At 34.6% G+C, this 17,555-nt stretch overlaps 1 protein-coding gene across 3 annotated transcripts in view; it reads left to right on the top strand.

Moving 5' to 3' along the window:
- MACROD2 (mono-ADP ribosylhydrolase 2) overlaps positions 1–17,555 on the top strand; it is a 2,209,416-nt gene that overhangs the window by 57,242 nt on the left and 2,134,619 nt on the right. For all 3 annotated transcript variants that reach the window (XM_051975902.1, XM_051975903.1, XM_051975901.1), the window contains exon 3: positions 7,366–7,473. In XM_051975902.1, the coding sequence (XP_051831862.1) occupies positions 7,366–7,473 (108 nt within the window). The remainder of the gene's footprint in view (positions 1–7,365; positions 7,474–17,555) is intronic.

Raw genomic sequence — 17,555 nt, 5'->3', positions numbered from 1 at the left:
TTCAGACCAAGGCTGTAGTGAATTTGTAGATGCAAGTGCTGCCAGAAACAGTTCAGATTCATTATGCATTTGATTTTTAATTACTTTTTGGTCATTGCACATCCAGAAGTCCTTTACGTTGCCAAATTTTTCTCAACTCTACATTCAGTTACATGAGCCCATATGGAGTTTAAGAAGCTTTGCCTTAGAGGATTTGAGTTTTATTGTTTTTTTTTCTAACACAATTCAAAGAGAAATGCTGTAGTTAAGTGATTAAGCATCAGACAACAGCCCTTTACTATTTGCTGAGTGACTTGAATCAGTCTACCTAATCTCTCTATAGTTTATTTTGAACTATATGTAAAATAGGCCCTAATCAGAGCCTGAAAATAACAGATAAGAGAAATTTCAGCTTAATTTAGAAGAAATTATAATTAGGTGATTTTTTTCTTTTGAATAGCTTACTTTTTTTTTTTTTGAGGTAACACCAGAATTGGACACACATTTTGTATGGTTACTTTATGCTCCTTCTGTCCATATTCAGATTTTAGTTCTTGGAAGGCATCCAGTGTAGGAATTGAGGGGAGGTTATTAGTATATATATATGTGTTCACATGGTCTAGCACTTTTTTCCCTTCCCTAGCTAGAGCTGGAGGCACAAAAGAAGGAAACTACTCATTTACATTAACATTCTGACATCAATGATGAATTCATACTTGAGGAGAAATGAGGGTAGGGAAAGGAATTGGATTTGGACTTGTAATTCTATTGATATAGGAGACTCTTGGAGGTAGAAATTCCTTTCATTAATCAAAAGAATATTATGGTCTTAGTTTGTTTAGTCATTGAGATAATGTTACTTGCTTAGTCACTATGTGTCAGAGGTGGACTTCTGATTCCAAAGCCTACTTGTGATTATGTATTTCATTAATTTTTTCCCCCTCAGAGGAGAAATGAATGATATTAGACATATCAGTACCTAATAGATCTATTATTTTTATGGATGTGGTTATTCCTTTTATCAGCGCATATTATAAACCCTATAAACCTTCTCATCTTGGCGAATACTTGTTCATTTTCTTGTTCATTAGCCTTTCACAGAGAATCTATAGCATACTGGATGCCTATTAGGCCTTTTAACATTTCACTGGTATTAATGTAGTATTTAGGCTGTATAACTGTTAACTTTTCTTTTAGTTTAACACTTAACAATATTTGTTGAATTTCTTGATCAAACATTTCTTAGATGATATCTCAGGAGCTATATTACTGATAATCTGCTATAGTCTGCTTACTTTCATCTAGTATATTTCTCTTATCCTTTAGGTAACTTGAAGTTTTGTCTTTTCAGCGATTATGGTATTCTATGATTTATAGTCACTGATATACCAGAAACAAAATTTTCTGTTTTTTAGAAAGAGCAAAGAGTATCAAGAATAGTAGTAGATGTACCTTGTTTCTTCTGTGTAGTCTACCTGAATGTTTTTCATGCATTAAATGCATCTTTGTTTAATTTTAATTTGTTAAATTTGTATTCTAGGCTGAGAGAAGGAAGTGACCAAGAATTTTATTGCTTAGAGGTATAATAAGTACTACTATTAAAATAGTGTGAAATAATTAATTGAATGAGAATTAACAGATTGACCTTTTTACTGAATAGTTTGTTCTAATGGGATATTTAAGATGTTTCATGTAACTTGTCACATAAAGACATTTGGGCTGAAAATTGAGGTACTTCCCTTAGTAATTATTTTCTTAAGTTAATAACATACATTTAATCCTCTTGATTTATTATTTAAAAAGTATATGATATCTATTTAGGTTAATATTTCCAATAATCACATATAAAATCTAGTAATTAAGATTCATTTGGTTGTACAGCTGGACAGTGAGGTTGGCCTAAAGTTTAAGGAAGGGAAGAGATTGAATTGATTTTAGGAAATTCCAAAGTTCTTATATTGACTACCAAATTTAATTAACCCAAAGGCCCATTTTTTCAATACTCCTATTTTACCAGTATTTGATGAAAATAGATAGGGAACACAATTAACTTTGAAGATCTAAAGATAAGGATCATTCAGAGGACAATGGGAAAGCAGCAAAAATAAAACTGATGGGGAGTTCTCAAGGAGAACAGGAAGAAAAGATACCATCAAGGAATTTTGTGACAGGAAAAAAAAGCTGGGCTGGTCACTTGGCAAGAACAAGGAATAACAAGTAAACAGCCCGAGTGACCCATTGATATCGTTGAAATGTTGATAAAAAATAATGAAGAACTCTAGCATGTTGGGTGGACCCTTTATCACACTTTTGGGAAAATGTAGTTAAGAGATAGATAGACATGGATGAGTTAGGGCCTTGCCTTATGAGAGGGAACTCAAATCAGTGGGATTACTGATCCATTTTAATATTTGAGCATGGTGATATTTAGGAGAATAAAAAGGGAATTGAACTTCTGTTTCTTTTGTTACAATGTTAATATAGAATATAATATATATTTATATATAACATATAATATAATATAGAATAGAATATGGAATATAGAATATAATGTTATTGTAGAATATAAAATATTAGTTCACAAAAGAAAGAAAGGAAAGAAATGACATAGTCAAAAATAATGACTTTTCCCCTTTCTAATTACTCCTTTATGTCTTTTTGTATTTCTGCTCTGTAATCCCATTACATCATTTTCCAGAATACTATACCTTAAAAACCATTAAATTTTATATATACATATAAATATATATACACACCTATATATATGTACATATATATATACAGATATTCTTTATATATGTATACATACACATATGTATACTTTTTGCTTATTGGCATATGAGAAGAATCTCCCGGACTGAATCCTTTGTTGAGCTTCTAGTTTATATATGCTCTCTTCAAGATGTGAATCTTATAGAACTCTTGTAAGTACTAAGTACATGTACTGAACTAAAGAACTGTTAAGTACCATGCTAAAATAATCATTGTCTCTATCAATTCCACTCATTTAGCACCTTATTTCAAGTTCTGGCCCATAATAAGAGGTGATAAAGTTCCCAAGAAGACAGAACACGGGCAGAACATGTTTGGAGGCATGATATGGATGATGAACCAGCACAGTTAAGGAGCAGGCAGAGAGGCAAGAGGAGAGCCAGGAGAATGCTGTTGCAGTGCAGCAGAGAGCCTGAGAAGGATGATGACTGAGAAAAGATCATTTGATGTGTTAATTAAGGAACTCTTAGTAATTCCTGTTAGAATAGTTTTAATGAATGTTTAGGTTGGAAGCTAGATTCCAAAGGTTTGAGAAGTGAGAGGGAGAGGAGGAAGTGAAGCTTTTTAAAAGTAGTTTGACTTAATTAACAAAAACCATATGATCATCTCAATAGATGCAGAAAAAGCATTTGATAAAATCCAACATCCATTCCTATTAAAAACTCTTTAGAGTATAGGAATAAATGGACTTTTCCTTAAAATAATCAGTCGCATCTATTTAAAACCAGCAGTAAGCATTATATGTAACGGGGACAAACTGCAACCATTCCCAATAAGATCAGGAGTAAAACAAGGTTGCCCACTATCACCGTTACTATTTAATATTGTATTAGAAATGCTAGCTTTGGCAGAAAGAGTTGAGAAAGAGATTAAAGGAATAAGAATAGGCAATGAGGAAACCAAATTATCACTCTTTGCTGATGATATGATGGTATACTTAGAGAACCCCAGAGATTCTACCAAAAAGTTATTAGAAACAATCTACACCTTCAGCAAAGTTGCAGGATATAAAATAAACCCACATAAGTCATCAGCATTCTTATATATCACTAACAAAACCCAACAGTTAGAGTTACAAAAAGAAATTCCATTTAAAGTAACTACTGATTGTATAAAATATTTAGGAATCTATCTGCCAAGGAAAAATCAGAAACTTTATGAGCAAAAATACAAAACACTTTCCACACAAATTAAGTCTGATCTAACCAACTGGAAAAATATTAAATGCTCTTGGATTGGGCGAGCAAATATAATAAAGATGACAATACTACCTAAATTAATCTACTTATTTAGTGCTATACCAATCAGACTCCCAAAAAACTACTTTGATGAATTAGAAAAAATAACAACAAAGTTCATATGGAAAAACAAAATGTCAAGAAAAGTAGTTTGACTTGAAGATATTTAACTAAGAAAATTTGAAAGACTTAGGACCAGAGCTTGAGGCAGGGGCTTTGTCATGTTGGAAGGCAGTAGAGTTGAATTATGATGTGGTGTGGGGAAAAGGGAGGATGTAATGTGCTGGAAAAGACGGGGTGATAGAATGAAATGCACAATAAAGAAAAGGGCAACCTCTGTCACAGATGTAGGCAAGGAGAAGAAAGGGGGGGAAAGCATGGGAGATGATGTTGAAGGGTTTGAGATGAAGAGAATGTGGAAAAGAAGGAGCTCACATTCAATGGCCTCAGTTTTTTTTTATTAATATGAGTTAAGGTGCTTAGTTGAGAGAGTGATGAGGAAAGGTTTGGATTGGCTTCTGTGGGGAGTGAGGTAGGGAAACAAGACTAGAATCAGAGAGCAGTAAAAGAACTTCCTTGCTTCAGTGAGGGCTAGTTTATAATGCAGCCAGTTAGCACAGTTGTGAGATACTGCATTTATCAGGTTGTGAAGCAGAGATGAGATTTATTGTTGGAGTAATCTAGTCTGGGTTTCAGCAAAAGATGGGTGTAATAGGATAAGGGATGAAGGGATTTGAGAGCAGAAGGTGGTGTAAAAGAGAAATGGCCAACTACTGGATGGAGGTTGCAAAGTGAGGAAAGTGAAATTAGAGTTGGGTAGTGACCTGAAGAAGTATGAAGGGATGAAAGGATTGGCAATCTCATCGAAGACAATACATAGGTTTAGGAGGGGTAGAGCTTGACAGAATTATGGAAGCTATGATAAGATAGAGGAACATCAAAGTTTGTAATTAGGGAACATGTATTTTATTAATTGATGACCATTTTTTTTTGAGGGGACATGACCTGTATTATATCTAAATTATTATTATTATTATTATTATTTTAACATAGAGCCACACCATACTGAACTGCTCCTATAGAAATAAGAAAGAAAGAAGTACTGTGCTAAGCTTTCCTGACTCTTTATTCAGTGCTTTTTAAAGAATGGAGGTGACTAGACACTGGATGAACATCCACAATTTAATTTGGTCATGTTATTAAGGGCTGTAATTATTATTAAATTGCTGGGAGACCACACAGTTTATGAAATAATCTAGCCCTTATCAATTTTCAGTAGCCTTTTAATTGGTCTTTGAACCTGAAGCCTCTCCTCACTCCAATTCATTTTCCATGTAATTGCCAACGTGCTTTTTCCCTAAAGAATAGGTCTGATTGTTACCTATCTACTCAGTAAACTCCAGTTGTCTCTATTAGCTTTATGATCAGATATAAAGTCTGTTTGGCAATTATTGTTATTAGTGACTTGGCTATGTTCTATGCTCTAGTTTTCTTGCACATGATTCTCCTCCATGTGCTTTTTTGTCCAGTCATATTCACTTATTTACTCTCATATACAATGCTCATCTCCTCATCTCTTGTATTATAGTTGCCTTCATGCCCAGAATGATTGCTCTTCTTGCCTCTTCCTCTTAAAATCAAAATTTTACTCAAATGTCATTTTATGCAAAAAACTGTTCCTTGTCTATCCAACTGCTGTTGTCTTCACATTTAAGATTATGCTTCATCAGTTCTATATATTTTGCATATACCCATCATAGACATGTTCTTTCCCCCTATCATAGACATATAAAATCCTTGAGGACAGGTTCTTTTTTATGTTCTATTTGTATCCTTAATAATTATCAAAGTGCCTGAAATATATTGAATACTTTAATGCTTATTTTAAAAAATTAGATATTTACTTGTTTTGAATTACAAATTCTCTCATTCCCTTCACCCTTTCTTTTCCCTATGGAGAAGGCAAGCAATTAAATACTCATTATAGATGTATAGTTATGCAAATCATTTCTATAATAACCATGTTGTAAAAAAAGAAAGAAAAATTTTAAAAAGAGAAAAAATACATTTCAATCTGCACTCAGTTCATCAGTTCTCTCTCTCTGGAAGTAGATAGAATTTTGCATTATGAGTTCTTTGGAATTGTCATAGATCATTGTTTTGGTTAGAATAATTAAGTCTTTCATGATTGATTATCCTTTACAATATTGCACTTATTCTATATAGTGGTTTTCTGGTTATACTTGTTTTACTTTGCATTGTATCATTCTTCTGAGTCTTCTCAGGTTTTCATGAAGCCATATTCTTATTCAGCTATTCCCCAATTGGTGGGCATTTTTCAGTTTCAATTCTTTGCCATCACAAAAAAACCTTCTCTATGTATTTTTGCACATATGGATCATAAGTGGCTATTGATCGATTGATAGTTTATAGTATTCTGTTTATAGTTTATTATTAACTATAGGTAAATAGTTCTGGTGAAAATTGGAAAGACTTATTAGAGAGGAAGAAAGGACCTTATTTTCCATTGTTATAAACTATAGACTCTCAGTAAGACTTTTTAAAAGCTTTTTGAGTTGCAAGCCAAAATAGTCATTCACATTTTTTGGGATTAGATCAGAGTTGTTCTAAGAATGTTTAACCTTATAACCATTTCAAACAGTTTTGTGTACTACTTAGCTTTTTATCCTCACATTTTTTTTCAAAAATTTTTTTTGAAAAGCCGTGTCATATTAGCCACATACTTTTGATAATTTAAAAACACTTAAAATCGAGAAAAATGGCACAGTTTTTGAAGAGCCAAAATTTTGTTTTTTTAAAAATACTACATATTAAACATGTTGGACTTTGTATAGGCTTTTTTGATCCCTGTTTTAATCTAGGAGCTCCATCTAGGGTGAATCATAAATACTCAAGTGAATGAAGAGGAGTTACAAATGGAAATCATTGTTCATATCGGAGTTTCCTTCTCTGAGAAATTGTACAACTCCTTTTTCTTTACGTAGATCTGAAACTAGCAATTTATATTTTTGGTATTAAAACAGAAAATTTTGCAATAAAATTAATACTAGCAAACGATAATCTATTCCTGACCTAACTTTAAATAATCAACCAGTCAATAATTGTGGAGTGACTGCTATACACACAACTCTGAAATTGTTCTTTTGGGGTACTCTTTCCCCATTTATTGAAAATATCTTTTTCTCTAACTAGCCATTTAGGTGCAAGACTGTCAAATATAAACTCCATTTGTGATCTTTTGCTTTAAGAGCAAATTATCTTATATGAAAGATTCCTTAATAGATGTTATAATGAATAAGATTGCTCTTAAAGAGTACTACTTAAAATGCATCACATTTTTCTTTTTGGATTATAGATGAAAGTGCCCAGGAAGTTTCACAAGTGAAGAAAAGTCTGAGTGAAAAAGTTTCACTCTATAGAGGTGACATCACATTGCTTGAGATTGATGCCATAGTCAATGCAGGTGAGTAGTTTTATATTTGATTATATTAATGTATTTAGCATTTAAAAATGTTCCATCCTTGTATAACATGTGAATATTTCATAGAAATTTTATGCTTCTTGGTATCTACAAAATATCTGGAGACATTTTAATCACTTAGGCATTTGTGTTATTCAACAGAGGTAAGACCAAAGATTAATTGTATATGCTAACCATAATTAGTATTCTAATTATACAGGGAATGCATATGCTAAATTGAGGCAAGTGTATGTGATCAATGTAATGTGATGGATGTCTTTGCTTAGAAATTACTTCAGCTACCTATCTCAAAAGGTTTCTGTCAGGAGTTAAAATGGTTTGATGAACTGAACTTTTCAAATAATGGCTACAAATATGTCATACTTTATTTTCACATTTAGAGAAGGAGCAAAAAAAAAAAAAAAAACAACCCATCTGAATCATATTAGCTCTAATCTAAACATTGAGAAAACTAAAACTTTATCTGCAATTATTTTGGCTTATAATTTTAAAATTAGTTTTAATTTTTAAATGGTGTATAGACATTTGAAATGAATCAGTAAACAATCTTCTTTTATATATTAAATGTGATAAAATATCCATTAAAAATTCAATGAAAGTAAATATGTACTATATGTTTTAGCTTATGCAAATATATCAAGAAGTCTCATCCCACAATGTTTTCTGAGTTCTTGAAGGCTACTGCCAATGAAGTATGAATTTTGACTAGTCTGAGCAAGCTGGAAAGATTCAGATATGGAATTCAAGATGAACTAAATGTCTGTTGGCCCCAGAGGAAGACTATAGAGGAAGTTTGATGTATGATTGCGTCTGAATGTATGAAGCCTCTCTAGTTACTAGAAACACTTTTGGATCTAGAGTTGGAGGCTAATCCTGTTCATTCATCACCTGTGTAATTTGGTGGGTGGGGGGTGCAGGGTAGAAAGGAGTATCTGTTAGTTTCTGTAAAGATCTTTTGGTGCAAAGGGAATAGGGAGAGCACCAGATCTGGTCCCCTCTTCTCATGAATTTCCCAGAATTGTGATGGAATTGGCTCCTTTTTCTTACGTGCCATTTTGGCTACTTTGGCGCATACTGCAAGTTAGCTTGAGATGTCTCCTCCTGTAAATCATTGACTATAGAAATTTGGAGGGAAACGCAATAAAAAATTAAGGGTGACAGCCATAAAAGAGAGTGGAAGAATATATCAAAATCTGACAAACTTCTGTGATAGACAGTAATCATTTTGATGGTACTATAGATCCAGGGTATTCTTTTCTTGTTCTTTTTTCTGTCTTACTGAGAATGATTTGCTCTAGAAAGGGTGAACTTGTGCTTTTGTAAATAGTTCATTCCAGAATCTTGAGATAAAAAGGAGATCCTAGTGGGAGCTGATATGAAAGGGGAGGATGTACAATTTGAACTAGTCCATCAGGAATAGAGTGAGTAATTGTGCATAGTCACACAAAACAAATTTCCACATGGGATATGTCAAAAAATGAAGGAAGATGAGAAAATGGCAAAAAACTTAAAAGATGACAAAAAAGAATTAAGCACTGAATTAAAGAAAAAAAAAATAGTTGGGCAGTTCATGCTGTGGTGGGAGGTCTAATATAGGGAAGAAAATAAGCCTTTTTGGTTAGGATACATACTACCACTAGATGGCAAAATTTCCATGGAATAGGGGTTCATGATGAAATTGAGTTTTATTGCCAACAAGGAAAGGATGGGGGTTTCCAAGCAATGCAGTCAGCCTGTTCCATGGGATTTTTGGCCCGTGCCTTGTATGCCTGGACATGGCAACAAATGTCTTAGAGTTGTAGCCACCAGAAATTTCCAGTGATCATGTCTTGAAGCACTCCCCTTCCACGGCAATGATGAAGCACTCTCCGTGATTTATGTACAGGAGAGGTGTAGGATTTTGTCAGAGATTGATCTTTCCTTGGATACCTGCTTCGAAGAGGAGAGATAATTAGATTTGAGAGTAGGTATTCTAGGTGTGCTGCTTGTGGATTAAAACTGGTTGGGAGGGAGGGACAAGGTTTGCTACTTGTAGAAACCTACCTGTTAAGGTGCATGATCCTTTAGGTATCCACATTAGGCCTTTCTTGACAACATATATGCATGCATATTGTCATGCAGGAGAAATTTAAGTAATAATGGGGTTGAATCTTCATTGTACCAAAGCAATGTTCAGTGTTTCTGGTGTTGAATGAACTGTAGGAAATACTCTAGGTTCTTAAGATCAATCTGGACAAATGATGATTGATATAGCAGTGCTATAATTTACTATTTTCAAGATAAGATAATGCCAGTATGAGGGATTACTTTCCCTATATATAGTATTATATAGTATATATAATATACTATATGGTATATTATATAGTAGTATATATATAGTAGTTTTTTTTTAAATTTCCTGTTATGGACAACTTGTTGGATAAATTCATGCAGAGTTAGGGTGTGGGGCAGGATGATGTGAGAAGTAGGCTTCCATGATGACACTGGATACTTACTATACAAGAAGATAAAGACAGGGCTGAATACTTTTTTTGACCTTGAATACTTCTGCCTCCAGTGAGCCTTTGGGGTGGTTTCTGCAAATTGGTGAAAAGTACTGTCAGAGTCTAGAGAACATGGAAATAAAGTAGATATGATTAAAGAACTATCGCAGATTTCTTGGTAAAGACAGAGGTCTCTCACTGAAAAATGAAGGTGTTAGAGAATTTTTGTCAAAGTGATTGTTCCTGAGCTGAACTTTGAAGGAAGGTAAGTATTCTGAAAAGCAAAACTGAGGAGGGGAGTGTATTTTAGGATGGAAATGGATTGCATGATTGCATAAAGGAAGGTGATTGATTGTCAGGTTCTGGGAACTACTAGTGATATAGTTTGGCTGTAATATAGAGTTCATGACAGGGAGAAATGTGAAATGAAGCTAAAATTTTTAGTTTTCTAATTTGGCAAATGGCTGGTGTGGGTGTTGATGTGGGTGTAGGAAGCTGACAAATTTGGTGTGCTGAACAGGGCTCTGGGAATAAATGAGTATATCAATTAGATATACCATGACTACCTTGCTCTGGAGATCCAGAAATACCCAATTCATGAATCTTTGAAAAACTGCTGGGTGTGTTACACAAAGTAATTGTCATAACCTGGCCTAGATAGTTTTTATCTATTTTTTTTTTTTACTATCTTTCCATGTTTGGACTAGACATATGCCCTATAAAAGTCAATTTCATCACCCCTCTGAGTTGGTCCATCGTTTGGATATAAAGGATTGGACATGCTGATTTTTTTTCTTACTTTCTGACTTGCTTTCTTATTTGTATTTTGCTCCCTCCCTCCCTCTCTTCTTCCTTTCTTCCCTTCCTCTTCCCTTCTCTTCCTTTCTCTCTCCCCCCTCCTTTCCTTTCTCTCTCTCTCCCCTCCTTTCCTCTGTCCCTCCCTTCCTTTCTTCTCTCCCTCTCTTCCTTTTCTGTGTCCCTCTCTCTTTCCCTTCTTCCCTTCCTTTTTCCCTCCCTTCCCTCCTTCCTTCCCTATTTTCCTCCCTCCCAATAGGACTTGAGTTTGGGAAGTTGAGTATTGAATGAATCCTTCCTTTCTGTTCTTTTCTTAGAAATCCTATTCTGTCTGGTTTGATCAAAGAGTATCTATCCAGTAGGGATTGAGATTCTTGCAATTATATATTAATTACATAACTGGATAGCCGATGTTGGAACATCTTTTCTGCTTTGAATAACATACACATCCCAATAGTCTTGGTGTTATAACAGGAACTCCAGGTTGGGACTCTGGGTGAAAGTGGTATATGTCTGTTCTCAGCAATCTCTTTGGCATTGTTGGGAGTGAATTGTAGTTCTTCCTGAGTTATATGTCATGGCTAGATAGTATAGCACTTTGATTGATTGCTAACATTTTTGAGAAAAGGTAGGGAATCAATTATATCTAGGTTAAATAACTTTCATCATTTTCACATTTGTTCTTTCTGAAACTTGGTTTTCTCATTTTCTGTTGTAAGTGAGCATCTCTTAATTATTTCCACTGCCATTTAATTATTTCCAACACCATTCACTGACACTGTATATAATTATTGGGGTGTTTGCTCTCTCTTTCCAAAATCAAGTTGATAACATTTATAAAATCTCCTGATTCAACCATAAATGGGACCTAGAGTATCTATAGGCTTGGCAGTTTAATCTTGAGGGTTATTGTTAATATTATTGAAGACCTGGAATAAGGTTTGAGAACTGGTCATCTTGAGAGTAGATAGGGAAGCCCAGGATGTCTTACCACTTCATGGGTAACTCCTTTCCTGTGTGAAACTCCTGAGTAGGAAACTACTTGGGAAAAAGTGGTCCTATATGATACCTACCAGGCTTCACCAGCTCCCAGTAAGCCTTAGTGGTAGGCTGTTGACAACCTGCCAGGTGTCAGACTAAGAGACACCTAATGAATCCACCAAATTATATTATGACTAGGGGAGGAACTTGATGCATACACATTGTTGGATAACTATGTTCACTTGGGCTATATCATGACAGATGAGAATGGGCAAATCTTGAAGAAAAATTAATCCATCAAGGCAACAGTTTAGGACTGGTTTAGGAAGATATCATAGTTTCTACTGGAACCTGATAATTGATTTATCAGAATCCTTCTCCAATCTAAAGGGAATCTATGTATATGAGTGTGAAAAGTCTCTTTTAACTCATGAAAGAACCCTTCCACATCACCTAGGAGGAAACTCTTTCTTGTGCAATGAGGGATGAAGCACCTTACAGAAGGCAGATGGTTCTTTAGGTGGGGGGAGTGGTGGGGCATCCCCAGGAATGAATGTCCATGAACATGGCAGGAACCTGCTCATTCCAGGTCAAAAAAGGCTGGTTACTAGACTACTAATAAAAACTGTTCTCATGACATGGACCTTGAGGGAAACATCATAGTAAGACTTCCTTGTAAATTTTTTTAAAGAAATAGAAGTTAGAGAGCATCAGACTATTGATTTTCTGGGCATCAAAATACAAATATGATCATGAAAATGATTCTTTATTAAAAGACTAAGAGAGATAGCAGCCTAATACAATGGAAAGAGCACTAAATTAGGAATACAGAGATATGGTTTTCTGGGTCTCTGGACTTTATAAAATAATGGATTTGGATGAGATGGTCACTCAGATTCCTTCAGGTGCTAATTCTATGGTCCTATGATTAATCAGTACATCAGTAGAATTTTTTATGTCATTGTTGTGGCATTCCTTCCATTGGTACAGATCCCAAATGACCCAGCTCTCACCCTGCGTTATTCTTGTCCTCATTTTTTCAGAAATCTTCTACACAGAGCATCTACTCAATTGGAGCTTTCCTCTAATTCCTTTCATTTTTTTCCCCAAAAACTAATATCTAGTATGGAGAAGTTCTTTATCTACCTTATAGGACCTTCAAAGTGCTTTAGACAGGGCAGCTTCTTTCAAGAGTCACAGATGCCCTTTGAAGTTTAGCAACTTTTGTATAGTTCCCCCTTCTAATTGTTACTACAGCTCAGATGTTGTTAAAGTTCCCTGTTAAGGGATTGGCATTTATACCATTGTCTGAGCCATAAATGAGAAGAAAAGAGTTAGAAAGGTATCAGATATTACTATTTGCTCTGCAAGGTGACATGCCAATAATTAGACAATCATTGGGGTGCAGGGAAAGCTCTCTTCATATTTCCTGTCCTCAGGGAAAGTGGAGTGAAGTCTAAAATGGCATTCAAGCTAACATAAACTAGAGCCTGGATCAGGACCATTGTTCCTCAGAATGCCAAAATCCAAGAAGTGAAATGAATGTGGGAAAGCTAGGCCTTTAAGGTATTTTAAGTTATCAAAGCATTAGAGATGTTCTGAGTAATGCATGTTGCAGCCTGACTCTCCCAAGTTCTGGCTTTTTATGATGGTGGTGGGACATTCCATGTCTCTGCCTGTCTGGCTCTGAAATGTTGTTATGGCTAGGTCTGCCATGGCTTCTTCTGATTCAGTTGCATTGATGATACTATGAGATTGAAAAAATATGGTTCTGATGATATATAAGAAACTAAACTGAGGGTAGCCTTTATTCACTCCAAAAAAGGGGCGTGCCATTAGCTTACCTTTTTTGCTCTAACGATTGCATTTTGTTCATGATTTGATCTTCTCTAGGATAATTGCATCAGAAAGTTCTTAAAAGAGACACAAAAAAGATAGAAAATTTACTTGAAGACTTTTAAAATTTATACTGCTGTTTTTTTATCTAGGATCTAAGGAAAGGAACATTTGTAATTTTATTGGGAATAAACAGAACTAATGGGCAACTTTGGAGTTTCTACAAAAGATTATGAATGAAGTTAGAGGTGAAGCTTTAATTCAACCTATTTAAATAGAGGTTATAGTATCAGCAAAACATTAGAAATGGAGGGAACCTTAGAGATAGTGCAGCCCCTTCCTTTTGTAGATGGGGAAATTGAGACACAGGGAACTGGTGATTTGTTCAGTCTCACAGCTTCTTGGGAGAGGAGAGGGGCAAACCAGGACTAGAACACTGGTCTCTAGATTCCTAATTTAGTGTACTTTCCACTATCCTGGGTTGACACCTCTCTTAGGCTTTTAATAAAGTTTCATTTTTCACGATTATATTTGTATTTTGGGGCCCAGAAAATCAGTTGTCTGTTGTTCCCTAAATTCTTCTAATTTACAAAATGACACTGGAGTCCTACTATGATGTTTCCCTCAAGGTTCATATCATGAAAACAGCTTTTAGTAATCAGGTAACTAGCCCCCTTTGGACTGGAATTAGCAGGTGCCAGCCTTTTACAAAATTCTCTTTGATAGCAAATTATATTATAGTGAGGCTCCAGTGTATTGTTTTAATAACCCAGAATCATGTAGCTATTTCATTAATTTCTTAACACTTCTCTTGTCACCCGGAGGATGGCAGCCATATTTATTCACATTACAGTTACTTTTACTTATTGACCTCAGATATTCTTATGCCTGAGGCAATGTTCCATTCCTAGACTATCCATATTCTCCTCTCACCTAATATTAATTTTCCCCCCAGCTCTTTAGTGAAAAGGCTTTGTTGGGAGATGAGCTAATTTCCTTCCACTGTAATTTTTAAAAATGTTAAATGTGCTAATGTCTATATCATGTACCATTTAAGTTTAACACCCATAATGGCACAATAGAAACAATACTGGCTCTAAGCTAGAGTTACAGAATCCAAGTTCAGATTTTGTTGCTCTTATTACTTCTATGACCCTGGAAAAGTCACATCCTTCTGGGTTTTAGGGTAGTTCTTTAATCTGTAAAATAAGGATAATGGACTAGATGGTTGTGAAGACCCCTTCAGAATCTAAATCTATGATCATATTATTTATATCCTATTATATGTCCTATATATGTATATATAGGTTGTCAGGATTGTCATGTCCTATATATTGTATATATCCTATATGTACATATAGGATATATAATATAATATGAATAATATATGTCATTATATCAACTGAATTTTTATCTCAGTGATATGGTTATTCCTTTCATTATTGGTTGTTCTTCATCTTTCTAGAAATCTTCCAAACAGAGAATTCATTTAGTGAAGTCTTTCCTTAAGTTTCTTTAATATTTTCCCCCCCAGAAACCAGTGTAGCACTTCAATTATTTCTCACTATCATTGCTCAACTGGCCCACCCCTTTTCTCATAATACCTGTCCTTGATATCTTTTATGTCTCATTTAATGGAATATTATTCCTTGAGAGCAAGGACTATTTTATTTTTTTCTGGCATGCTACCACAATACAATTAGTTTTTTTCCTAAGCACATCAGCCACTAACAAAATACCTGGAAATAGTTAGCACTTAATAAATCCTTATTGATTGTTGAATGATCCTGCTAATTTTGTGGTTCCATATCATTCATTACTGAGAAACTATTGGATTAAAAAGATGAAAGCAACTTGGGACCCTTTTAAACACTGTTTAATTTTTCAAATGTGGTTGATTCTTTGTGGTTGTCAGTACAATAAAGATATTTCCATAGTTGGATATTTTATGTTTGTTCCTTCACTCACATGCAAGATAGCTCTACTTTGTTGGGAAAAAAATAACTATTTTAAAAGCATTTCAAAGGATAAATCTTAGGATTCTTGAAAACAAGTTCACAGTTCTTTAGGAATAAACAGGCAGACTTTCAAATACTATCTAAAAATGGAAAAGTAGGAAGTAGTAGCAAATATGGTGTTCAACTAGTCAGTCAGTAGTACTTAAGATAAATAAACATGATCCTAACAATTCAGAGCTCACAGTCTTAGATTTTGCTACTTCTCTCACACAATTGGCACTGCCCTGTTAACTTGATTCTAGTATGTCTTTGAAATGCTGTGGTTTGACTGGGATTTGATTCCAGAGACTTTTCACAGTGGCAGTTAATGTGATTCCAATTACATTCTTGTAATTTTAATGTAATTTAATGTTTAGCTGAACATTAAGAAATTATATCAGAGACACTGAGTAAAATTATATTCACTACTGTTGTAGCAAATATTTGTAAAAATTTGTTCTATGTAGGCTCTCAGGTTACAAAAGGAATTTAAGGCATACATTCTACCCTCCCAACAATCTTCATTCTAATTGAGGATACAAAAATATACATAAGAAAAAAATGACTTAAATTCAAGGAAACATAGTGCCAAAATTTGTGGCAGAGATAAGGTGTTATACAAATACAGAAAAAAGGGTAACCAGTGCAAATTGTAGTAGTTGGAGATGCAGTACTTGAGCTGAGGAACGAGACAACTCCATACCTAGACTGTGTAGGTACCCCTCTTTACAAATACTAATTTTCCCCAGGGTAGGATTTACATAAATAAAGGGCATTTCTGGTGGGAGTATTGACACATCTGGATTGAGTGTCAGAAGTGCCTTGAAAATCATCATGATACAAGTGGACAAAATACTAAACTCAAAGTTTGAAAGAACTGGGTTTAAATTTCATTTCTGATACTGACACTTTTTACCCTTGGCTTTGTTTCCATGGGCAAATCACTTAACCTCTCTGAGCCTCGGTTTTCTAATTTGTAAAATGAGATAATAATCTCTGAGTTGTTACGAGTCTCAAATATGATAACACATCATGTCGATGATGATGATGGAAGGCACAGAATCTGCATAATCATAGTAATCTCTCTAATATATGTAATGTAGTCACCTAACAGACCTAGAATGTGGTTCCAACATTTAAACTTCTTATATTCCCTATAATCCCATCACACTATGTGAATAAATCATTGATTAATATGACAAAATTGTAGGATTTCAGCTGTTCTGTGAGTTTTGCCTTAGATAGTAGCAAATGACATCATAAGGAAATATCTTTTGATTACTTGAGAGAATCAAAAGCTGTTTCCTGTGTAGTATCATTTAAGAGAATCAGGAATGACCTCTCCTTCCTCTTTTTCTCTTTCTCTCTTTCTTTTCTGTCTTTCTGCCTCTCCCTCTTTGTCTCTCTCTTTGTCTCTTTCCCATATATATTTGTTGAATACCTATATAAATTAAAGGCATATAACACACGCATATTCAATTTGGGAACTGCCAATTTATAAACAAAGGATTCCAGGCTCAAGAGTTGAAGTCATAAGTGGAGGGAAAAAACTAAACCTCTGATAGACAATTACTCTTGACAGAGAGGAGGGGATTTTCTCTTCTTCCTTACAACTGGCTGTGACATCAGAAATCCTGGACCAAGAGACAGTGCATCTATCCAGAAGTAGATCTAGAGCAGAGGATGTAGAGAGAAAATTATCTGGACATTGAACGAGTCACCCAATAACAGAGAAGGCCAGGCTTTTCATGACAGGTAGAATTGTAGGTGTTGATCTAATGAAACAGACCCTAGAAGCTCAACTGAAGAACCCATCCAGTTGAAGACTGTACCCAAAGTTGAGCTGTATGAGCACTCTGTCAAAAGAAAAAAAAAAGTCTAGTACTATCTATGATGTAATAATTCTGTTGCTACTCCTGTATGCTACATGTCTACTTTACTATCTCGTATTCTAAATTTGAGCTTACTTTTC

The sequence above is a fragment of the Antechinus flavipes genome, chromosome 2 (assembly GCF_016432865.1).
Source record: "Antechinus flavipes isolate AdamAnt ecotype Samford, QLD, Australia chromosome 2, AdamAnt_v2, whole genome shotgun sequence".
Taxonomy (NCBI): Eukaryota; Metazoa; Chordata; class Mammalia; order Dasyuromorphia; family Dasyuridae; genus Antechinus; species Antechinus flavipes.
This window is presented reverse-complemented; position numbering and strand designations above follow the sequence as displayed.